General features: G+C 43.1%; 1 protein-coding gene across 1 annotated transcript in view; it reads left to right on the forward strand.

Moving 5' to 3' along the window:
* Positions 1-23,696, forward strand: part of LOC136631924 (B-cell receptor CD22-like) — a 49,389-nt gene extending 25,693 nt beyond the window's left edge. Inside the window, exons 6-9 of the mRNA XM_066606417.1 lie at positions 9,319-9,336; positions 9,500-9,631; positions 21,257-21,309; positions 21,559-23,696. Coding sequence (XP_066462514.1) covers positions 9,319-9,336; positions 9,500-9,631; positions 21,257-21,309; positions 21,559-21,615 — 260 coding nt within the window. The 3' untranslated portion in view covers positions 21,616-23,696. The remainder of the gene's footprint in view (positions 1-9,318; positions 9,337-9,499; positions 9,632-21,256; positions 21,310-21,558) is intronic.
* Positions 23,697-25,669: the final 1,973 nt, after the last annotated feature.

The following is a 25,669-nucleotide window of genomic DNA, read 5'->3' on the forward strand; positions in this document are numbered from 1 at the left end:
TGAAATTCGCACACATGCAAGTGCAATGCGATTTGTTTTTTTTGGAAACTATAGGTGAGGTTCCTACGGAAATCTGCAGAAAAATAGAACATGCTGCAAGAGAAGCATCATACATGTAATCAGATCCCTTGAAAACATTGGGGTCTATTGTAGTGTGAACTTTGTGCATCTCACAACGCACAAAACTCATGCGAGAAACTCGCTCATGTGAATTCAACTTTTTAATTAATCAAACCCATGTTGAGGTCAGGTCCGCGGACAATACCTTAAAATTGGGACCGTTAAAAGGTATAAAGAGAGATGTAGCATAATGGCCACAGTCGGCGCACGGTTTATCTAGCGTGTTAAGGAATTACACGTTTTTCTCTTAAAATGATTTTGCAAGTCATTTTACAATGACTAAATCTTGATTCCGGAGAGCAATATTTAACTCCTAACTTCCCCAAAACTATGGTATTCGGAAAATCTTGGGAAATTACTCAATATGAAAGCAAAATTTACTGGTGTCTGCCTCAATTTGAAAAATGACTATGTGTAAGGTTCTGCGTGATTCGCACAGTCCTTACAGCCATCTAAGCAACCCCATTCTGCGTGCCATACAAGTGTAGAGATGGAGTGAGGGTCATAGGAAACTACACAGGGGTTAACAGTAACGACTTATTACAAAATAGGTGGAGTTACATCAGGAGAACCTGTCTGCATTAAAGGGGCTGTCCAGCCAATTAAATCATTTTTTTAAATGCTTAGAATAGTGTAAAACAATAAAATAAGTCAAACTCCCCTTACCGATACCTCACACTCCCATTCCGATGCTTTTTGGTTCCCCCTCAAGTCTCTAATTCCTGGTTGCTCTTGACATGGACATGTGCTGCAAGCAGTCACTGGCTTTTGGACAGAAACGTGACTTTTGCAGCCAATCGCTGTCCCTAGCTGGTCACTGTTGTAGCCATTGGTTGCCTGTAGCAGTCACATGTCTATGTTAAGAATGACTAAGAGGTTGAGACTGGCAGGACTTGAGAATTGTTGGAATGGGAGAAATGTTGGATAGACGAGGTGAGTATGACTTGTTTTATTATTTTGGTCCTTTTTTATATGGCCGGAGTTCTGTCCAATGGGGCAATCCCTCTGACACAACCTGCCCTCAGTAGGGTTAGCTATTTTGTTGACTACCAGGCCATCAGACTGGGTGACACTGAGTCATGATTGAGGGCATCCTATGCTCAATCATGGACACATAGTAGCATTGGGGGCACATTGTGTGTACTACATTGGGGCTCTGCCTGTTCTCATGTCAGCAGAGTTCAGAAAGAAAGTTGGACCCAAACACAAATAATTTGGGGGTTTTCTGTACTTATGGAGCAACTAATAGAGACATTTACAATTGGAGCATATGTTAACTTGACATTTAACGTGTTATGATAACCTGGCTGCAATCTACTACAACGCTATGAATCCAATTAACATGATGTGTCGGTCATATTAACACTTCCTACATCTCTATGGATGTGTGATTTCCTTAAATAACTCTTGAGCTTTAAGAAGAACGAATCGGATGGAGTTATAGAATGAGGAACTCTCTATCTGATTTAAAGATAAAACTATTAGCAGGAAAAGAATTAGTGGCGACAACAAGCCACTAGACATTGAACAACAACTCATATAGTAGCACGATTCAGAAAATGAAGTAATGCTGGGCACAGTTATACTTTAGGCATGACTGGGGATGAACGTACTTTTGAAAAGTCCAGTTTGGTCGGTTCGTTGAACTTCTCTAAATAGTTTGGTTCGGTCCAAGTTAGTTTGAACCGAACTGTAAGTTCACTAAAACTTGCGTATAACACTATCTAAGAGCCATACAAGCCCTGTAACACTCTGAGATTATTATATGGGGCTTTTATGGCTCTTTGACAGTGTTATACACCAGTGATCCAAACCAGAAGAATCCTGTTCCTGGTAGAACTTTGCTAAAAACTCGGTTTGGGTTTGCACTGAACTGTTAGCAAAGTTCAACCTAAATCAAGGTTTTGCTGGTTCGGTTCACTCAGTATTAAGCAAGACCATATAAATATCAATAATTAGATATTATTAGAAAAGTTACTAATTTTCTTCCCCGTAAAACTGTTTGGAGATACGTTGGATGGCATTATTCTTTATATTTCTATACTTTTCCGAAGGTTTATATGATTATATATTGATGATAGTTAAGGGGTGGGGCTATGACAACCTCACATTCATTTAAATAGAAAAGTACAGTAAGTTGGGGGAAAAATCCGCAGCAATGTCAGAAAATATTATTGTACTGAAAGAAGAGTAAATGCTTGGAACAAACGTCCAGCAGAGTTAGTTGGGAAGTCAAGAATAAATGAACTCTAGCCTGTGATAAGCACAAATTTATCCTACGAGAGAAATAGTACCGTGTTTCTCCGAAAATAAGACAGTGTCTTATATTAATTTTTGTTCAAAAAGGTTTAACTTTTTTACACATATAGCTGCCTGGACACTATTTAAATTGACTTTTTTAATTAACTGTTAGCAGGGCTTAATTTTGGAGTAGGGCTTATATTTCAAGCATCCTCAAAAAGCCTAAAAAATCATTTTGCATCCCCAAAAGTTCTGGAAAAATCATGCTATGTCTTATTTTCAGGGTAGGTCTTTTTTTTCAGGGAAACAGGGTAGGATAGACTAGATGGGTCATTTCCTGCTGGTCATTTTCTATGTTTCTAATTATCACTGTCAATGCATTGACCACTACTGAGGTTTGTGGATATCAGGAGGATCTATTAAAGTTTCTGCATTGGGAGTTTTGCAGAGGGCTGATGAAATTTGTGGCGGAGTTCCACTTCTCATATTGTACTAACCCCTTTCTCTGTATTTAGAGAAGTGTCTTGTTGCAGCTGTTCTGGGGTCTTCGCTTTGCTTTCAGGCCGGACAGTTTTAGCAGTGGCTCTGCCTTTCCTGGGGCTGTGGGGTGTGGTGTTTGGATGAGTGATGTCAGGTCTCACCTGTCTCTGTGTGGTCCTGCCCTATATAAGCTATGCTAGAATTGACCTCAGTGCTGGCCAATTTCAGTTTCCTCCTGGATTGCTGCTGAGGAGCACAGCCGGCCACTGGAGCTCCTCTTCCTTGCCTCAGACTGCTGTTACAGCTAAGTACCACTGCTGATACCGCGTATTGTTCCGTTATGTATTCAGAGCTCACTGGTAGGGATTTATTAGTGGCCCAGGTACGAGTGTGGGTCCGCACCTGTTGGAAGCGATCAGCCTGTCGAGTAGGCAGGGCTCCCTCCCGGGGTAGGGGTTTACAGGGGAAGGATTTCCCTTAGTTTATGTTTTATTGCACAGTCGTGTTTTTGGTTGTGTTACGCACAGTGTGCTTATTCTTATGTTTGTTAATGCCACATGTCTTTTCAGGACGTAACAGATTGACCAGCCCTTACTTACTCAGGGAGATTCGGTGTGTTTATTATGAATCCCCTTGAGGTTTTGTCGCACCAGCTTGGAGCGCTGGCTGCTGAGGTTGCAGAGGTAAAATAGCAACAACTTGTGTTGCAGGTTCACAGCAAGGAACCAAAGATTGAGCTACCCGATTGTTTTTCGGGTGATAGACAGAAATTCGGATCTTTTCGAGATGTCTGTAAGCTCTTTTTTTAGACTGCATCCAGGGTCTTTGGAGGATGAAGCCCAGAGGGTGGGCATTGTAATTTCCTGCCTTTGGGGGGTGCCGCAGGCATGGGCTTTCTCCTTGTCCCCAACGTCTAAGGTCTTGGCCTTAGTTGATAGCTTTTTTTTAGCATTGGATCTTATCTATGACTGAGGGAAGTATCATATGTTTGCAACAAGGAGACTCCCCCATAGAAGATTTTGATGGTAGGCAACGGAGACTCAGTGGAAGGATCCCACCTTAAAGAGCCAGTTCCATTGTGGTCTGTCCAATAAGATCAAGGACTTACTGGTAGGGTATCCAGTACTCCGCAGTCTAGATTAGGCTATGTCTCTGGCTATTAAAGTTGGGAGAAGGATTAGGGAGAGGCATCAGGAACTTTCTATAGATTCTGGCTTCTGACCTGCAAATGTGGAAGAGCCCATGCAGATGAGGTTACTGGTTGGCAAGGTTAGTAGGCGAAAGAAGGTATTGTTTAAAGGTCAATGCTTTGTCTGTAATCGCACAGGTCATATGGCTCAGTTTTCTCCCCGTTTTAATTCCCAGGTGGAAAACTAGATGGCCTGGAGGTTAGAGGAAAAGTCCTTCTAGGCTATCAAATTGCTTGGCTATTATCCTCCAGGCTGGTGCTTCCCGCTGAGATCCTTTGTGACAGTGTGGACATTCCCAGCAGAGTCTTTCTGGATTGTGAGCTAGTATTAATTTAATACATCAGGATATGGTCAAACGTTTAGGCTTAGAGATGAATCCTTTGGATTTTCCTATCCCCGTGTCCGCCATTGACGCTGCGCCGCTATCTCAGAGAAGTCTGAGTTTTTGTGTACCTAATGTCCAGTTAAAGATTGGGTTGTTCCACATGGAAATTATAACATTATATGTTATGGAATCCCTACCTACACAAGTAGTCTTGGGGTTGCCTTGGCTATGCTTACACAACTTGGTACGTAGTGGACTGAAAGAAGGGGGACATCACGAAACGGAGCTCTGGTTGTCTGTCCTGTTGCATTTCCGTTAATATAGATTCTATTCAGGCAGAAGGGTTGCCTGAATTTATCGCTGACTTCTCTGATGTGTTTTCCCAAGAGGGGGCTGACAGATTACCACCGCACAGAAAGGGGGATTGTGCAATTGAACCTCTCCCTGACTGCAAGTTTCCCAAGAGTCGCATGCACAACATATCGGCCCCTGAGAGACAGGCTCTTAAAGATTATATCCTAGACAGTTTGAAAAAGAATCATATACGGCCATCTAGTTCCCCACTAGCAGCTGGGTTTTTTTTGTGAAGAAAAATTATGGCTGTTTACGTCCCTTTGTTGACTTTAGGGAATTGAACAAAATCACGAAACTCAATCCATACCCTCGTCCCCTTATCCCGGATCTCTTTTCACAGTTGAATGGCTCCAACTAGTTTTCTAAACTAGACTTGCGTGGGGCATATTTATTCGGATTAAGGAGGCGGACGTGTGGAAGCCTGCGTTTAATACCCCGGAGGGGCATTAGGAGAGTCTTATTATGCCTTTTGGTCTCACTAATGCCCCTGCTGTGTTTCAGTCCTTTATTAATGAGGTTCTCTATAAGTTTGTGGGCAGATTTGTATTAGTGTACCTGGATGATATTTTATTTTTTTCTCCTGATTTTGATTCTCACGTTTCCCATGTTTGCCAGGTCCTTCGAGTTTTGTGCAAGAATTGTCTATTCGCCAAAAGAGAAAATGTGTGTTTGCTGTACAAGAGATCACATTTTTGGGGCATATAATTACCCAAGAGGGTTTAAAGATAGACCCTGAGAAGGTTCGAGTGGTTCAGGACTGGGTTCTACCAGAGAATGTGAACAGACATTGCAAGATCTCCACCCATGTGCATTCTTCTCTTGTATATTTTCTTCTTCAGAAAAAAATTATGATTTTAGGGACACAGAACTGTCGGCGATTAAATTGGCACTTTAGGAGTTCCGTCGTCTTCAAGGTGACGGTTTTCGCAGAACCCAAGAACCTTATATATTTGTAATCAACTAAGAGACCTAATCCTAGACAGGCGCGCTGGTCGCTTTTCTTCTCCCGTTTCAATTTTTTAGTTACTTATCGGCCAGGTTGGAAAAATGTGGAGGCCAATGTTCTTTCGAGAAGTTTTCTTCCAGTAGTTTCTAATGAACCTCCTGTCCCCATCCTATCTGAAGGGGTGGTGCTGTCGGCAGTTTCAATGGAGTTAGAGGAACAAGTCCGTAGAGCACAGGATTTAGCCCCGTCTAAGCTTCCGATTGGAAAGCTTTTTGTTCCAGTTCATCTACGGTTACAGGTGCTAGCTGAGATTTATAGTTCCATATTGGTCGGGAATCCGGGAATTAATAATACCCATAAGCTGCTCTCTAGAACGTTTTGGTGGCCATCATTATGATGGGATATGTTCAGTTTTGTTTTGTCACCTCGCAGTTGGCAGGTCGGTAAGTTATTATAGTTGCCAATTCCTATAAGACCTTGGACTCATTTGTCCATGGACTTCATTAAGGATTTGCCACCTTCCAAACGTAACACAGTTGTTTGGGTGGTAGTGGATCGTTTTAGCAAAATGTGCCATTTTGTGGCACTTCCTGGTTTACCGAATGCTAAAACGTTGGCTAGTTTGTTCATTTCCCACATCGTTAGATTACATGGAGTGCCAGAGAATATAGTCTCTGATCGTGGGGTACAATTTGTTTCCAGCTTTTGGCGAATAGTCTGCTCTCATTTGGGTGTTCAGCGTTTGCGAGCTTCAGAGAAATTTACAGAGATCAGTTCGGCAGAGCAAGCGAGTTGCAGATGGTCATCACTTTGAGGTGGTCGGTAGTCTGTGTTGGAGACTTGGTTTTGTTGTCTACGTGAAATATAAAACTCAAGCAACCATCCGCTAAACTTGGCCTGTGATTTATCGGTCCATTTAAAATAATTGAGAAAACTAATGCGGTCGCTTTTCGATTAGAAATTCCCAGTGTGATGAAGATGACCAATGTTTTCTACAAATGTCTGCTCAAAAGATTCATCAATTCTGGGAATAGTTCACCCCCCTGGCTCCTGTTTTAGTGGATGGGGAGGTGCTGTTTGTGATAAGTTACATTTTGAACTCTTGTCGAGTCAAGAATTCTTTGCAGTACCTTGTACATTGGCGTAGTTATGGTCCAGAAGAAAGGTCACGGGTTACATCTATCGATGTTCATGTGGCTTGTCTGGTAAAGTTTCACAGATTGAATCTCAGTCATCCTTGTCCTAAGGGTCTTGCAGCCCCTTCTAAAGGTGGAGGTGCTGTTGCAGCTGTTCTGGGGTCTTCGCCTTGCTTTCAGGCTGGACCAGGGTTTAGCAGTGGCTCTTCCTTTTCTGGGACTGTGCGCCATGGTGTTGGGTGAGTGATGTCAGTCCTCACCTGTCTCTGAGTGGCCCTGCACTATATAAGCTATGCTAGAATTGACCTCAGTGCTGGTCAATTTCAGTTTCCTCCTAGATTGCTGCTGAGGAGCACAGCCGGCCACTGGAGCTCCTCTTCCTTGTCGCAGACTGCTGCTACAGCTAAGTACCACTGCTGGTTACCGCGTATTGTTCCCTTTTGTATTCAGGGCTCCCTGGTAGGGAAATTTTTAGTAGCCCAGGTACGAGTGTGGGTCCGCACCTGTTGGAAGCGATCGGTCTGCCGAGTAGCCAGGGCTCTCTCCCAGGGTAGGGGTTTGCAGGGAAAGGATTTCCCTTAGTTTATATTTTATTGCACAGTCGTGTTTTTGGTTGTGTTATGCACAGTGTGCTTATTCTTACATAGTTGTGGCAGTTTTATAATTATTGTTTACTGCCACTTAAAAAATTATATTGTACTGGCATATGGTAGAGGTGTCTGCTGTATATATGGGTGTGCCTTTAAATATGGGGACTTCCCACACAGTGTGTAGTTGAGTGGAGTCGAGGAATGGGCTGCCATCATGTTCTCGAGAGTGATTACCTCTGACAACACTCAAGGTGCCATCCAGCTGAATGCAAGCCAAGTTCTGGACAAGTGGTATACCAGTGTGTTCCAGTTAGGCAGATGCCATTTGCCATACTCCTTTGTCAATCAGAGACTGCCTGTATCGGTACTTCTATACAAGATGAAAGTATGCTTGTTTTCCTGTTACTACTAAGTTCTTCACAAAGCTCATTTGCAAGCATGACAATCCGGGCTTATAAATATGATTTGCCTCACAAACCCGGTTCATTAGCAGAAGCGGAGAGTGATCTACATCTTCCAAGTTTTTCTGTCCCTATACTCCCTGGCATTGGCTTACATATTGTTCCAAATGTGTAAATCTAGAACTGTGACTACCAGATATTGGCCACCATGAAATATGGCAATACTGTTATTGTTGTATGAAGATAATTTCATTAATTCCTGACCAAAATGTAAAATTGTTACACAATGAACCAGAAAACTACTAATTAAATGTTGGAAAACATTTGGGTGGATTTACCCTTTAATATGTGTTAAATCTGTTAGTGTGTTGTATGCAGTGAGGGTGTTTTTATATGGGACGACCTGTCAGGCAACAGATGCCCAACAGGCTGACCCAGCGATAATCATTCTTGTGCTTTTACACAGGAATGAGCATCATTGACTGCGCTGATTGAATGGAGGCGGAAAAGGGTTGGGTATCGTTCCGGCCCGCCCGCTTACATTCACAATAAGACGGCAGCCATTCATAAGTGAACAATTGCCTGTTTATATGGCCGATTTATCATTCAGTTTTCTGCATTCGCCGTTTAGTCGTTGCATGCATTTACAGTAATAATAATCATAATCTTTATTTGTATAGCGCCAACATATTCCGCAGCGCTTACATAGACAGGGGGAATACAGAAAGACAAAATACAAAAATTACAGAACCACAGTTACATATAGTAATCAGTTGACTGATACAATAGGGGTGAGGGTCCTGCTCTAACGAGCTTACATACTACGAATAGTGGGGTGATACAGAAGGTAAAGGGGCTGGAGATGTGTACGGTATGGCGAAGTGGAAGAGTGAGCGATGTTATACACATAGACAATGGTCAGACATTTAGCCATGTGACGGCAGAGACGGTGTGACTGCAGGAGCGGTTTATGATGGCTAGCAGGGATTGCAGTCAGTAGGTCAGGGAGCATGTTATCAGGCGGAGAACAGAGGGGTTTGTTTAGGGAATGTGGTCTGCCTCCCTGAAGAGGTGCATTTTTAGAGCACGCCTGAAGTTCTGCGAGTCCTGGATTGCTCGGGTAGCCTTTGGTAGTGCGTTTCAGAGGACAGTAAACGATTATAATTCAGATTCTCACTGGATCACAGGAATCCGAATGATAATTGTTGCGTGTGAAAGCAACTTGAGAGTCTCAGTCTACACTCTTGTGTGCAAACATTGTGAAACATAATTAGTAGGTCAGATAACCACACATCTGGACACCGGCTGCATTCACCCGAGCTCTGAGATATGGCATTTCCTGTTCGGTTTCTTTTCACATACAATCTACTCTAAATTGGGCAGTAAAAATGTTCCATCAAAACGTTGCAGCTTAGCGAGAAATAACAGTAGAAATAGAAGAACAATGCGCCATTCCATGAGGCCTATCCTAGTCAATAGAATACCAGAACTATCTATCTATCTAGTTTGGTAACACAATCTATTTTCTTTTTCAGGTTCTGCTTTAGGACAAGGTAAGTGATGGCCTTTTTAACACATTCTGGTGAATTTTTGAATTGGTAGTTTTAGAAAAGAAGGAAAAACAGATTCAAACTCCTGAGAACCCCAACGAAGAAATAACCATCACTGTCAACAAAAAGTGGTACCTGATAAAATGATCATTCTTTTTATCTGCAGGTTGCACAAATTGTTTTCAGATCAGTACTGGGACCATCATTGGAATTGTGATCTGTGATGCCATAATTACCCTATTGATTGCATGCATGGCATTCTGGATAGCTAATAAAATACAGCAGAAAAAATACCAAGGTGAGAGATCAGAAGCAGAATGTTCTAGAACAGGGGTGCACAATTCCAGTCCTCAAGGGAGCCCAACAGGTCATGTTTTCTAGATTTTCTCCCAGTATTGAAAAGTTGATGTAATGACTATCAGTGCCTCAGACATTGCTACAGATGTTCTACAGGATATCCTGAAACCATGACCTGTTAGGGTCCCTTGAGGACTGTAGTTGTGCACCACTGTTCTAGAAGATATATTCTTGCAAGCAAACAAGTATATATAACTACTGTAATACTGTCTCCTATGTATAAGAATTTAACTACTATAATACTGTCCCCCTATGTGCAATAATATAACTACTATAATACTGCCACCTATGTACAATAATATAACTACTATAATACTGTCTCCTATGTATAAGAATTTAACTACTATAACACTGTCCCCCTATGTGCAATAATATAACTGCTATAATACTGCCACCTATGTACAATAATATAACTACTATAATACTGCCCCCTATGTACAAGAATATAACTACTATAATACTGCTCCTATGTACAAGAATATAACTACTATAATACTGCTCCTATGTACAAGAATATAACTACTATAATACTGCTCCTATGTACAAGAATATAACTACTATAATACTGCTCCTATGTACAAGAATATAACTGCTATAATACTGCTCCCATGTACAAGAATATAACTACTATAATACTGCCTCCTATATACAAGAATATAACTACTATAATACACCCCCTATGTACAAGAATATAACTACTATAATACTGCCTCATATGTTCAAGAATATAACTACTATAATACTGCCCCCTATGTACAAGAATATAACTACTATAATACTGCCCCTATGTTCAAGAATATAACTACTATAATACTTCTCCTATGTACAAGAATCAAACTACTATAACACTGCCTCCTATCTACAAGACTATAACTACTATAGTACTGTCCCTATGTACAAGAATATAACTATATAACTACTATATTACTGCTTCTATACAAAAGAATATAACTACTATAATATTGTCCGCTATGTGCAATAATATAACTGTTATAATACTGCCTACTATGTACAACAATCAAACTACTAACAACCACTTGTCAGTGAGTATGTATGTGAGTGCTTCTCATGCTCCGCCCCTGGTTACATCTTCGCTCCGCCCCCTGGTGAAGTAATCGAAGGTCCTAAAACATATGTAAAACACAGAGCTTGACCAACAGAAGAACCACACAGTTAGGGCTCTTGAAAAGGGGAGTACATAAATAACACAATGAGAATACCATTAAGTCATTACTATCTCAAACACAACTCAGCAGTCCTGACAGAAGACAGTGACCTAAAACCACCAGAGATCCGGTGGGCTAAAGGACCTGCCGGACGTTACTACTGTTGGAGGAGCCATTCTGCAGTTTGATACAAAGTACTGTATGCGGGTTCTTCTCATACTCTGCCCCCTGGTGATATCATCGCAGGTCCTACAGGATATATCTAACACAGGGCTTGACCGACAGAACAACAAAACCGTTATGGCTCTTGGAAGGGGAGGACAAAAACAGCAAAATCAGAATACAACTAAGCAGTCCTAACAGAAGACACTAACCTACCATCATCACAGAGATCCATTAAGCTGAAGAACCTGTGGTGACATCCCTGCTGTGAAAGGAGCCAAGCTGTGTTTGTCTTGTGTGGGAATCAAGATGGATGTAGTAGAGCTGTGTGTGTTATGTGTGGGGATCATAATGGATGTACCATGTAGAAGAGCTGTGTGTGTAATGTGCTGTGTTTGTAATGTGTGGTAATCAAGATGGATGTAGTAGAGCTGTGTGTGATGTGTGGGGATCATAATGGATGTAACATGTAGCACAGCTGTGTGGCACATTGTACCACCAGAAACACTGGTACTGACATTTCCTAATAATTACTAGCATAGCTACTATACTACTGCCTCCTATGTACAAGAATATAACTACTATAATACAACCCCCATATACAAGAATATAACTACTATATTACGGTTCCCTATATAAAAGAATATAACTACTATAATACTGCCCCCTATGTACAAGAATAAAACTACAATAATACTGCCCTCTATGTGCACAAATTAAACCACTGTAATACGGGTTGTACTGTAGTTCTCTAGAAACTGTTCTGTTAAGAATACGAGGAGAGAACAACAGAAGGGACACAACTGAATAAACAGAATGGGAGGACTGGAATACCCAGAGATCAAAATTGGGATTATCTACCCTAGATAAAAGACGTTTCGGGGGCGATCAAATAACTATGTATAAATACATTAGGGGACAATACATGGATCTTTTCCATGTGCTGTTTATACCCAGGACTGCGATGGTAACAAGAGGGCATCCTCTATGTCTAGAAGAAAGCGGGTTTCATCACCAACACAGAAGGAAGTTCTTTACTGTAAGAGCAGTGAGACTGTGGAACTCTCTGCCTGAGGATATGGTAATGGCAAAATCCATAGAGGAGAGGACTAGACCTCTTTTTAGAGCGCTATGATATTACAGTATATAGATATTTGTTGACTAGTAGGGTTGTTGATCTCAAATGTTGATCCAGGGATTACTTTGGCTGCCATTATGGAGTCAGGAAAGATTTTTTTTCCTCCAAATGAGCTAAATTGGCTCGTTGTTTTTTTTTTTTGCCTTCCTCTGGACCAAAAAGGAAAGGGAAGGTGGGTTTAAACAGGCTGAACTAGATGGACATTATCTTTATTCAGCCTAACATACTATCTTACTGTGTATAGGCCACCTGGACAAGTAGATGATATGGATGAACTCTTTCTGCATCAGATGGCCAAGCTCTCAAAAAAGTGATTTAGTGATCATGGGAGAGTTTAACTTTCCAGACATTTGTTGGGAATCCCTCTCAGGTAAAAGTAATGGATCCAACAAATCCTTATCCACTCATGCTGACAACTTTATCTTCCAAAAGATAGAAGATACAACTAGCAGATCTGCTATCTTGGACTTAATTCTTTCAAACTGGGAGGAAATAGTTGATTAATTAAGGGTGGCTGACACCCTAGGAGGCAGTGATCTTGCTGTCCTTGAATTTTGGATAACAAGGGGTTGTAGACCTGAGAAAACTCAGACCTCAAGGTTGGATGTTTTTAAAGACCGAAATATCAAAGAGGTTGGGAAATAATGTGAAATGAGATTCTCAAAGCGGACTCTTGAACAATGCCTAGAAGAAGGAAGAATGGGAAGCATGTATGCAAGTACTTGGATGAGAATGGAGTAATTTACCAGAGCCAGCATGGGTTCGTAACAAACAAGTAATGCCAGACTAATCTAATTTCCTTCTATGACAGAATCAGTGACTGGGTTGATCAGGGAAATGCAGTAGATACAATATATCTTAACTTTGGTAAAGCATTTGATAAAATATCTCAAACCCTTCTTATTGAAAAAATAACCAAATATGGGCTTGGCAAGACAGCGGTTAGGTTAATTTACAACTGGATGAGTGATTGTACTCAAAGAGTGGTCATAAATGGCTGCATATTCAATTGGAAGAATGTGTCAAATGGCGTACCACAAGTCTCTGTCCTAGGCTCAGTGTTGTCCAGCATTTTTATAAATGATCAGGAAAAGGGAATTGAGGTGAAAGTGATCAAATTTGTTGATGGCACAAATCTAGGAGGGATAGCTAATAGAGATGAGCGAGCGTCAATGGGCGACCCGAGCATTTTTGTATATCGCCGATGCTCGCTAAGGTTTTCATTTGTGAAAATCTGGGCAATTCAAGAAAGTGATGGGAACGACACAGCAACGGATAGGGCAGGCGAGGGGCTACATGTTGGGCTGCATCTCAAGTTCCCAGGTCCCACTATTAAGCCACAAAAGCGGCAAGAGTGCCCCCCCCCCAACAACTTTTTTTTTTTTAGCTAAGCACCACACTACCTCCAACACAGCACAATCACTGCCTGCATGACACTCCGCTGCCACTTCTCCTGGGTTACATGCTGCCCAACTCCCCCCCCCCCCCCGCACGACGCAGTGTCCACAGCGCACACCAAAGTGTCCCTGTGCAGCCTTCAGCTGCACTCATGCCACACCACCCTCATGTCTATTTATAAGTGCGTCTGCCATGAGGAGGAACCGCAGGCACACACTGCAGAGGGTTGGCATGGCTAGGCAGCGACCCTCTTTAAAAAGGGCGGGGCGATAGCCCACAATGCTGTACAGAAGCAATCAGGAATATAATCTTGTGCCACTGCCATCAGGAGCTGCACACGTGGGCATAGCAATGGGGAACCTATGTGCCACACACTATTCATTCTGTCAAGGTGTCTGCATGCCCCAGTCAGACCGCGGTTTTTTATAAATAGTCACAGGCAGGTACAACTCCGCAATGGGAATTCCGTGTGCACCCACAGCATGGGTGGCTCCCTGGAACCCAATGGCTGTACATAAATGTATCCCATTGCAGTGCCCTGGACAGCAGAGCTAACGTCAGATTAAATGCAGGTGGGCTTCGGCCCACACTGCATGCCCCAACCTGACCAGGGTTTTTAATTCATAGACACAGGCAGGTACAACTCCCTGTGGACCCACAGCATGGGTGGGTGCCAGGAAGCCACCGGCGGTACATAAATATATCCCATTGCATTGCCCATCACAGCTGAGGTAATGTCATGTTTAATGCAGGTGGGCTTCGGCCCACACTGCATGCCCCAGTCAGACTGGGGTTCTTTAGAAGTGGACACATGCAGTTACAACTCCCTGTGGACCCACAGCATGGGTGGCTCCCTGGAACCCACCGGCGGTACATAAATATATCCCATTGCAGTGCCCAGCACAGCTGATGTAACGTCAGCTTTAATGCAGGTGGGCAAAAAATTAATTGGATTACACTGTAGGCGAGGGCCCCCAAAAATTGGTGTACCAACAGTACTAATGTACGTCAGAAAAATTGCCCATGCCCAACCAAGAGGGCAGGTGAAACCCATTAATCGCTTTGGTTATTGTGGCTTAATTTGTAACTAGGCCTGGAGGCAGCCCAGTTAAAATAAAAATTGGTTCAGGTGAAAGTTTCAACGCTTTAATGAGCATTGAAACGTATAAAAATTGTTTACAAAAATTATATGACTGAGTCTTGTGGGCGTAAGAAAAATTGCCCGTTCGGCGTGATTACGTCAGGTTTCAGGAGGAGGAGCAGGAGGAGGAGGATGAATATTATACACAGATTGATGAAGCTAAAAGGTCCACGTTTTTGATGGTGATAGAGAACAATGCTTCCATCCGCGGGTGCAGCCTACGTATTGTTTAGGTATCGCTGCTGTCCGCTGGTGAAGAGAAGCCTGGGGAAATCCAGGCTTTGTTCATCTTGATGAGTGTAAGCCTGTCGGCACTGTCGGTTGACAGGCGGGTACGCTTATCCGTGATGATTCCCCCAGCCGCACTAAACACCCTCTCTGACAAGACGCTAGCTGCAGGACAAGCAAGCACCTCCAGGGCATACAGCGCGAGTTCAGGCCACGTGTCCAGCTTCGACACCCAGTCTTGACTGGGGAGCGGTGACAGTCCTGCTGGGGAGCCAGAAAGCTGTCAAAGGCCTTAGAGAGTGTTCCCCTGCCTGTGCTGTACATGCTGCCTGATCTCTGCGCCTCCCCTGCTACATGGCCCTCGGAACTGCGCCTTCGGCCACTAGCTCTGTCGGATGGGAATTTTACCATCAGCTTGTCCGCCAGGGTCCTGTGGTATAGCATCACTCTCAAACCCCTTTCCTCTTTGGGTATGAGAGTGGAAAGGTTCTCCTTATACCGTGGGTTGAGCAGTGTGTACACCCAGTAATCCGTAGTGGCCAGAATGTGTGTAATGCGAGGATCACGAGAAAGGCATCCTAACATGAAGTCAGCCATGTGTGCCAGGGTACCTGTACGCAACACATGGCTGTCCGCACTAGGAAGATCACTTTCAGGATCCTCCTCCTCCTTCTCAGGCCATACACGCTGAAAGGATGACAGGCAAGCAGCATGGGTACCCTCAGCATTGGGCCAAGCTGTCTCTTCCCCCTCCTCCTCATCCTCCTCATGCTCCTCCTCCTCCTCCTCAACGCGCTGAGATATAGACAGGAGGGTGCTCTGACTATCCAGCGACATACTGTCTTCCCCCGCCTCCGTTTCCGAGCGCAAAGCGTCTGCCTTTATGTTTTGCAGGGAACTTCTCAAGAGGCATAGCAGAGGAATGGTGACGCTAATGATTGCAACATCGCCGCTCACCATCTGGGTAGACTCCTCAAAGTTTCCAAGGACCTGGCAGATGTCTGCCAACCAGGCCCACTTTTCTGTAAAGAATTGAGGAGGCTGACTCCCACTGCGCCGCCCATGTTGGAGTTGGTATTCCACTATAGCTCTACGCTGCTCATAGAGCCTGGCCAACATGTGGAGCGTAGAATTCCACCATGTGGGCACGTCGCACAGCAGTCGGTGCACTGGCAGATGAAACCGATGTTGCAGGGTGCACACGGTGGCAGCGTCCGTGTGGGACTTGCGGAAATGTGCGCAGAGCCGGCGCACCTTTCCGAGCAGGTCTGACAAGCGTGGGTAGCTTTTCAGAAAGCGCTGAACCACCAAATTAAAGACGTGGGCCAGGCATGGCATGTGCGTGAGGCTGCCGAGCTGCAGAGCCACCACCAGGTTACGGCCGTTGTCACACACGACCATGCCCGGTTGGAGGCTCAGCGGCGCAAGCCAGCGGGCGGTCTGCTCTGTCAGACCCTGCAGCAGTTCATGGGCCGTGTGCCTCTTCTCTCCTAAGCTGAGTAGTTTCAGCACGGCCTGCTGACGCTTGCCCACCGCTGTGCTGCCGTGCCGCGCGACACCGACTGCTGCCGACGTGCTGCTGCTGCTGACACATCTTGATTGCGAGACAGAGGTTGCGTAGGAGGAGGAGGAGGAGGGTGGTTTAGTGGAGGAAGCATACACCGCCGCAGATACCACCACCGAGCTGGGGCCCGCAATTCTGGGGGTGGGTAGGACGTGAGCGGTGCCAGGCTCTGACTCGGTCCCAGCCTCCACTAAATTCACCCAATGTGCCGTCAGGGAGATGTAGTGGCCCTGCCCGCCTGTGCTTGTCCACGTGTCCGTTGTTAAGTGGACCTTGGCAGTAACCGCGTTGGTGAGGGCGCGTACAATGTTGCGGGAGACGTGGTCGTGCAGGGCTGGGAAGGCACATCGGGAAAAGTAGTGGCGACTGGGAACTGAGTAGCGCAGGGCCGCCGCCGTTATCATACCTTTGAATGCCTCCGTTTCCACAACCCTATACGGCAGCATCTCCAGGCTGATAAATTTGGCTATGTGGACGTTTAACGCTTGAACGTGCGGGTGCGTGGCGGCGTACTTGCGCTTGCGCTCCAACACTTGCGCTAGCGACGGCTAGACGGTGCGCTGAGAGACATTGGTGGATGGGGCCGAGCACAGCAGAGGTGAGGGTGTGGGTGCAGGCCAGGAGACGGTAGTGCCTGTGTCCTGAGAGGGGGGTTGGATCTCAGTGGCAGGTTGGGGCACAGGGGGAGAGGCAGCGGTGCAAACCGGAGGCGGTGAACGGCCTTCGTCCCACCTTGTGGGGTGCTTGGCCATCATATGTCTGCGCATTCTGGTGGTGGTGAGGCTGGTGGTGGTGGCTCCCCGGCTGATCTTGGTGCGACAAAGGTTGCACACCACTGTTCGTCGGTCGTCTGCACTCTCAGTGAAAAACTGCCAGACCTTTGAGCACCTCGGCCTCTGCAGGGTGGCATGGCGCGAGGGGGCGCTTTGGGAAACAGTTGGTGGATTATTCGGTCTGGCCCTGCCTCTACCCCTGGCCACCGCACTGCCTCTTCCAACCTGCCCTGCTGCTGCACTTGCCTCCCCTTCTGAAGACCTGTCCTCAGTAGGCGTAGCAAACCATGTTTTTGGAAAGGCCCACTGCCTATATACACTAAATATGTCTTCTGTACCTGCCTCACCACTACTGGCCCTGGACAATGTAAAATTACTGCAGACTGTTTCACTGTGGACAGGAATACAGCGGTGATGTAAGAGGCAACACAGAGGCAGGAAAGAATTTCGCGCAAGCCTGCTGTAACACTTAGCTGGCTGCGTATGAATTAGGACAACTACCCCCAGCAGAGACCCAGTACACTGAGGATGGTCAGAGGCAGCCCAAATAGATTTTTTTTCCCAAATGTTTTTGGAAAGGCCCACTGCCTATATACACTAAATATGTCTTCTGTCCCTGCCTCACCACTACTGGCCCTGGACAATGTAAAATTACTGCAGGACGCAATGCTCTGCACGGCCGATATACAAAAAAAAAAAAAAGTGCAACACTGCAAAAAGCAGCCTCCACGCTACTGCACACGGTGAGATGTGGCCCTAAGAAGGACCGTGGGGTTCTTGAAGCCTAAAATAACTCCTAACGCTCTCCCTATAGCAGCTCCGGCACCAGCAGCACTGTCCCTGATCTCTGTCAGAATGCATCTGTGGCGAGCCGCGGGAGGGGCCGATTTATATACTCGGGTGACACCTGATCTCGCCAGCCACTCACTGCAGGGGGGTGGTATAGGGCTTGAACGTCGCAGGGGGAAGTTGTAATGCCTTCCCTGTCTTTCTATTGGCCAGAAAAGCGCGCTAACATCTCAGAGATGAAAGTGAAAGTAACTCGAACATCGCGTGGTACTCGTCTCAAGTAACGAGCATCTCGAACACGCTAATACTCGAACGAGTATCAAGCTCGGACGAGTACGTTCGCTCATCTCTAATAGCTAATATAAGAGAAGAGAGAATTCAAAAATTGCTAGACAAGATTGAACGGTGGGCGGCAACCAACAGAATGGTATTTAACAAGAAGAAATGCAAGGTCTTACATCTGGGCAAGAATAATTTAAAAAGTGCATACAGAATGTGAGGAATTGGGCTAAGCAGCAATACATGTGAAAAAATATTGGGTATACTAATAGATCACAGACTGAACATGAGTCAGCAGTGTGATGCCGCAACAAATAGGGCAAACACAATTCTGGGATCTGTTAAGAGAAGCATAGAGTCTAGATCATGTGAGTTAATTATCCCTCTCTACTCTTCCTTCGTAAGACCTCATCTGGAATACTGTGTCCAGATCTGGGTATCCCGATTTAAAAAAGACGTAGACAAACTGCAGCAAGTTCAGAGAAAAGCTACCAGGATCATGCCCTATGAGGAACTGTTAAAGGATCTGGGGATTTTGAGCTTGAAAAAAAAGAAGGCTGAGGGGAGACTTAATAGCTGTCTACAAATATCTGAAGGGCTGTCACAGTGCAGAGGGATCAGCCCTATTCTCATCTGTACAAGGAAAGACTAGAAGCAATGGGATGAAACTGAAATGGGGGAAATACAGATTAGATATTAGAAAAAACATTTTGACAGTGAGGATGATTAATGAGCGAAACAGGATTCTATGCTCTCTAAGACCAAGACTATAACTACTATAATACTGCCTCCTATGTACAAGAATACAACTACTATAATCCTGCCCCCTATGTACAAGAATATAACTACTATAATACTGTCTCCTATGTACAAGAATATAACTACGATAATACTGTCTCCTATGTACAAGAATATAACTATTATAATACTGCCCCCTATGTATAAGAATATAACTACTATGATACTGCTCCTATGTACATGAATATAACTACTTTGATACAGCTCCCATATACAAAAATATAACTACTATAATACTGCCTCCTATGTACAAGAATATAAATATTATAATAATACTGCTCCTATATGCAAGAATGAAACTACTGCCCTGTATGAATAAGAATATAACTACAATTATGTACAAGAATTTAACTACTATAATACTGCCCGCTATGTACAAGAATATAACTACTATAATACTGCCCCCTATGTACAAGAATATAACTACTATAATACTGCCCCCTATGTACAAGAATATAACTACTATAATACTACCTCCTATATACAATAATGTAACTACTATAATACTGTCTACTATGTACAATAATATAACTACTATAATACTGCCCTCTATGTACAAGAATATAACTACTATAATACTACACCTATGTACAAGAAAATTACTACTATAATACTACACCTATGTACAAGAATATAACTACTATAATACTGCCCTCTATGTACAAGAATATAACTACTATAATACTGCCCTCTATGTACAAGAATATAACTACTATAATACTGCCCCCTATGTACTAGAATATAACTACTATAATACTACACCTATGTACAAGAATATAACTACTATAATACTGCCCCTATATACAAGAGTATAACTACTATAATACTGCCCCCTTCGTACAAGAATATAATTACTATAATACTGCCCTCTATGTACAAGAATATAACTACTATAATACTGCCCCCTATGTACAAGAATATAACTACTATAATACTACCCCCTATGTACAAGAATATAACTACTATAATACTGCTCCTATGTACAAGAATAGAACTACTATAATACTGCCTCCTATGTACAAGAATATAACTACTATAATACTGCTCTATGTACAAGAATATAACTACTATAATACTGCCTCCTATGTACAAGAATATAACTACTATAATACTGCTCTATGTACAAGAATATAACTACTATAATACTGCCTCCTATGTACAAGAATATAACTACTATAATACTGCCCCTATGTACAAGAATATAACTACTATAATACTGCCTCCTATGTACAAGAATATAACTACTATAATACTGCTGCCTATGTACAAGAATATAACTACTATAATACTGCCTCCTATGTACAAGAATATAACTACTATAATACTGCCCCCTATGTACAAGAATATAACTACTATAATACTGCCTCCTATGTACAAGAATATAACTACTATAATACTGCTCCTATGTACAAGAATATAACTACTATAATACTGCCCCCTATGTACAAGAATATAACTACTATAATACTGTCCCCTATGTACAAGAATATAACTACTATAATACTGCCTCTTAAGTACAAGAATATAACTACTATAATACTGCCCCTTATGTACAAGAATATAACTACTATAATACTGCCCCCTATGTACAAGAATATAACTACTATAATACTGCCCCCTGTGTACAAGAATATAACTACTATAATACTGCCCCCTGTGTACAAGAATATAACTACTATAATACTGCCTCTTAAGTACAAGAATATAACTACTATAATACTGCCTCCTGTGTGCAAGAATATAACTACTATAATACTGCCCCCTATGTACAAGAATATAACTACTATAATACTGCCCCCTGTGTACAAGAATATAACTACTATAATACTGCCTCTTAAGTACAAGAATATAACTACTATAATACTGCTCCTATGTACTAGAATATAACTACCATAATACTGCTCCTATGTACAAGAATATAACTACTATAATACTGCTCTCTATGTACAAGAATATAACTATTATAATACTGCCTCCTATGTACAAGAATATAACTACTATAATACTGCCCCTATGTGCAAGAGTATAACTACTATAATACTGCCTCTTAAGTACAAGAATATAACTGTTATACTGCCACCTGTAGATAATATTTGGTATATTTTTTATCTTTTCTTATTTTGTATTTAGAACGCCTTAAAAACCTGAAGAATGTTCCTCCAGCTAATGAATCCCCCTATGAGGTGAGAACTTTATATTACAGTAATATTTTAACTTATCTCATTATCCTAGAGGTAAATAAGGAAATTGTACAGGCGGGATCATTTCCCTGTTTCACCTCCACTGCAGACAAAACACTCAGTGGGATAGCATAGGGTTCCTACAGGAAGTTACTTCCTAACCTAAGACATTCTGTTTCTAAGTAATTACTACATTTAAACTGTACATGGCCCCCTATTACCTCATGAAATCATGTTGTTCTCTCTTCTCAGGAGCTCCAAGGACAAAGGATGGACATTTACAATGATCTAAAATCAGGGCGAAAATGACTTTTGGACTTTTTAAAGAGATATTGAATCCTTCTCTGCTCACAGAACATCTGCAGCAGCAGTATTACTCCAATAGAAGAGCCAACATCTAAATCTTATATCTAGAGCCTGATCTTACTACTGATAGCAAAAATGGTGGAGAGAACAGTGAGAAAAGACTAGAAGGTTCCACCTTTCTCTGCTGCATCATGACTTTGGCTTCATTTGCTACAGTTTTTCTTTCTCTTCATTGAACATATTCTGCCAGGACAGTAAAGATAATGCATAAAGTTTTTTTCTGCATGTTGTGCACCATGATTCATACGCCCTGAAGACATGCATTTGCATTGAAGACAAGTCTTTGCATTGGTCAACAAGAGAGCACAACCTTTTAGTACTTACACTAAATACAGAATTCCTACCTAGCTCCTCCAGAGAACAGCTGATTGGTGGGGGTTCTTGGTGGTGAACTCTTGCCAATCTCCTATTGATGATTATTCCTTAGGATAGGCCATGAATAATTTACAACTAGACAACGTTTGTAGTGTTCTTTTACCAGCCCAAATGTAATCTACTCTCTGCAGATACCATCTTCTCTTTCCTCTATTCCTTCTTTCCTCTCCTCCTCTTCTCTCAACTTTCCACATCTCCTTTCTTCTTTGATCCCTGCTCCTCTTTTTCTCCCCTTCTACTCATCTTCTCTTATCTATTTTCCTTTCCTTTCCTCCCCTCCTTATTTTTCTTCTCCTCTCCTAACATTGCCTCTCCTCCTTCCTTTACTTTCAGGCTTTTCTTCTCTCCTTTCCTCCCCTCGTCTTCTTCTCTCTTCCTCCTCTTTCACGTCTTCTCTCTCTCCTCCTCTTCTACCTTATCTTTTTTTCTTCTCATGTCTCCTTTTCTGGCTCTTTTCTTCCCTTCCCTAGACATTTTCTCTCCACACTCTCATCTTCAGAACTCCTGTGCCTCTCCTCCCCTCTCCCTAAGGAGATGTTACCCCTCCTTCTTCTCCTCCTTCCCTGAAATGTCATATCACAGAACATTCAACTTTCTTCTAGCCTTTAAAATGCATCCACCAAAGATTGCCAAACCATGTAATCTGTTACTAAGCTTCTGGATAGCTATCTTGGAACCCCCACCTCCAAATGTGAAGCTTTCAAAATCACGACCAGTTGTCTTGGAACCCAAGTCCCATAGTTTGTAAATTCATATAGCAAGGACTCTCTTAATGTGTTTGTTACTGTTATTCATGATACTTTTTAGCTTTGATAATTTGATATCTATGTCTCACATTGTACAGAGCCTTGAAAACAGTCATATCTTAAAAAGAGCAGAAGTAAATATTCCACATGGCATTTAAAGCGTATCTGTTACTGGCATATATTTCCTTTAGAATAGGGCATGCATGTGATGTCCTACCAACTCTGAACTGGTTATCACCCTTATTGATATGAAAAATGGTAATTGAAAAAAATTCACAAGACAACTCTTCCAACTGCAAAAAAACTCCTCTTAGTTGGGAGGAGTATCTGTTTATAAGGAGGTGGTAGATAAGGCCAGGGTCCACTGGCCCACCAGAAATGCCTCCATGTGCCAGTCTCTGACATAATAATTGGCTTGAAGGTCAATTAGAAGACAACCTACAGTAGTGGGGGATAACTTTGGTGCCAACCACTTGCTTCTATGGTCTTTTTTTAATGGGTGGATTCTCCAAAAACTATATTTATGATACAGTTATCTTGTCTGCAATGCTAACTTGATGATTATCATTCAAATTTTTGCTGGATCGTAGAAACATGAATGATAACACTGGACAACCAAAATGCACAAATTCTTTCCTTTCTCGAAATAGTTAAACTACCCAAATTTTGTGTCGAGAAACACAAATATGACATTAGCTATTGTTTATTAGCTCTGGTTTTTTAGATATACTAATCTCAAATCAAAATACCAAAAATATGCTTTGAAGTTCTTTCTTTTCTCAAAATACCTAAACTACCCTAATTTTGGGTCGAGGAGAATGAATGACATTATATTTTGTTTAGTAGCCTAACTCTGGTTTTATAGATACATTAACTTCAAATAAAACAGCTTAATCACGTCAACGGCTTCTCTTTGCTGGTCACTTGTACTCTTTTTCTGGGGCGTCTTTTGTCACTGTCCAACAGTAGTCTGCAAGCAGAAAAGCCTTCCATTTTCCCCGATACCTTTGTTCTATTTTTGATATATCCTGATGGAATTGGCCTCCATGTTCATCACTCTCAGCACGGCAGTTTTCAGGGAAGAAGTCCAGGTGAGAATGTAGGAAATAGATTTGGAGTGACGTGTTGCCATCTAATCAATGGTACGTTTCTAGAAGTTTATTCACAATCTCCACGTAGTTGTCAACTCTTTGCTTTCCCAGGAAGCCAAACACAACATCTTTAAATGCCTAACCTTGTGGATCTGAATAAAGGTACATATATTTAACTTAAATGGGTTACATCTCAGAGCCAAGAGCTAACTCAAAGTTTTCAATGTCATTTTTGTTTCTTCCCTGATGAAATGATTAAGAAATATCAATTTTCAAGTTCTGAAGATTTCCACCGTTGACCAGTGTAATCAGTGAATGTTTGCTCATCGTTCAGTTTCCACAAGCAGAGAAATAAAACTAATATCGTCTTGTGTAAACAGGCAGTTGTTCATCTATGAACGACTACCTGTTTGCTGTGAATAGAGATGGACAGGTGAAAAAGATCTCTGCCCAGTTCCACCTCCATTCACTAAGCAATCGTCACTCCTTATCTGAAAGCACTGAAGCTATTATCTCTGGAACAGCTGTTGAGCACTTCAGCACCTGATAGTCATCTCTTGTAAAAGGACCCTAAATGTAACTTAAAGGGGTTGTCCCGCGGCAGCAAGTGGGTCTATACACTTCTGTATGGCCATATTAATGCACTTTGTAATGTACATTGTGCATTAATTATGAGCCATACAGAAGTTATAAGAAGTTATTCACTTACCTGCTCCGTTGCTGGCGTCCTCGTTTCCATGGAGCCGACTAATTTTCGCCGTCTAATGGCCAAATTAGCTGCGCTTGCGCAGTCCGGGTCTTCTGCTTTCTTCAATGGGGCTCCGTGTTGCTCCGTGTAGCTCCGCCCCGTCACGTGCCGATTCCAGCCAATCAGGAGGCTGGAATCGGCAATGGACCGCACAGAAGCCCTGCTGTCCACCGAGGAAGAAGATCCCCGCGGCCATCTTCATCAGGTAAGTAAGAAGTCACCGGAGCGCAGGGATTCAGGTAAGCGCTCTCCGGTGTTCTTTTTTAACCCCTGCATCGGGGTTGTCTCGCGCTGAACGGGGGGGGGGGGGGGGTTGAAAAAAAAACCAAAAACCGTTTCGGCGCGGGACAACCCCTTTAAAGGCTAAAATGTAACTTTAAGTGGGTGTGCATATGTTCTCGCTAGAAGCAAGAGGAGCCCTCGAAACAGGTTAAAGGGGTTGTCCCGTGCCGAAACGGGTTTTTTTTCAATAGCCCCCCCGTTCGGCGCGAGACAAACTCGATGCAGGGGTTTAAAAAGAAAAACGGATACTACTTACCCGAATCCCCACGCTCCGGTGACTTCTTACTTACCTTGCGAAGATGGCCGCCGGGATCTTCACCCTCGGTGGACCGCAGGTCTTCTGTGCGGTCCATTGCCGATTCCAGTCTCCTGATTGGCTGGAATCGGCACACGTGATGGGGCGGAGCTACGAGGAGCCGCTCTCCAGCACGAGCGGCCCCATTCAGAAGGGAGAAGACCGGACTGCGCAAGCGCGTCTAATCGGGCGATTAGACGCTGAAAATTAGACGGCACCATGGAGACGGGGACGCTAGCAACGGAACAGGTAAGTGAATAACTTCTGTATGGCTCATAATTAATGCACGATGTATATTACAAAGTGCATTAATATGGCCATACAGAAGTGTATACCCCAACTTTGTTTCGCGGGACAACCCCTTTAAGTCTCACTGGTCCCCTTGTTCACCTCAGATGAGTCATTTTGTGGATCCACTAGCTCATCTTTGATGATATATCAGACTGATCTAAAGTGAAAT

The sequence above is a fragment of the Eleutherodactylus coqui genome, chromosome 6 (genome assembly GCF_035609145.1).
Source record: "Eleutherodactylus coqui strain aEleCoq1 chromosome 6, aEleCoq1.hap1, whole genome shotgun sequence".
Classification (NCBI taxonomy): domain Eukaryota; kingdom Metazoa; phylum Chordata; class Amphibia; order Anura; family Eleutherodactylidae; genus Eleutherodactylus; species Eleutherodactylus coqui.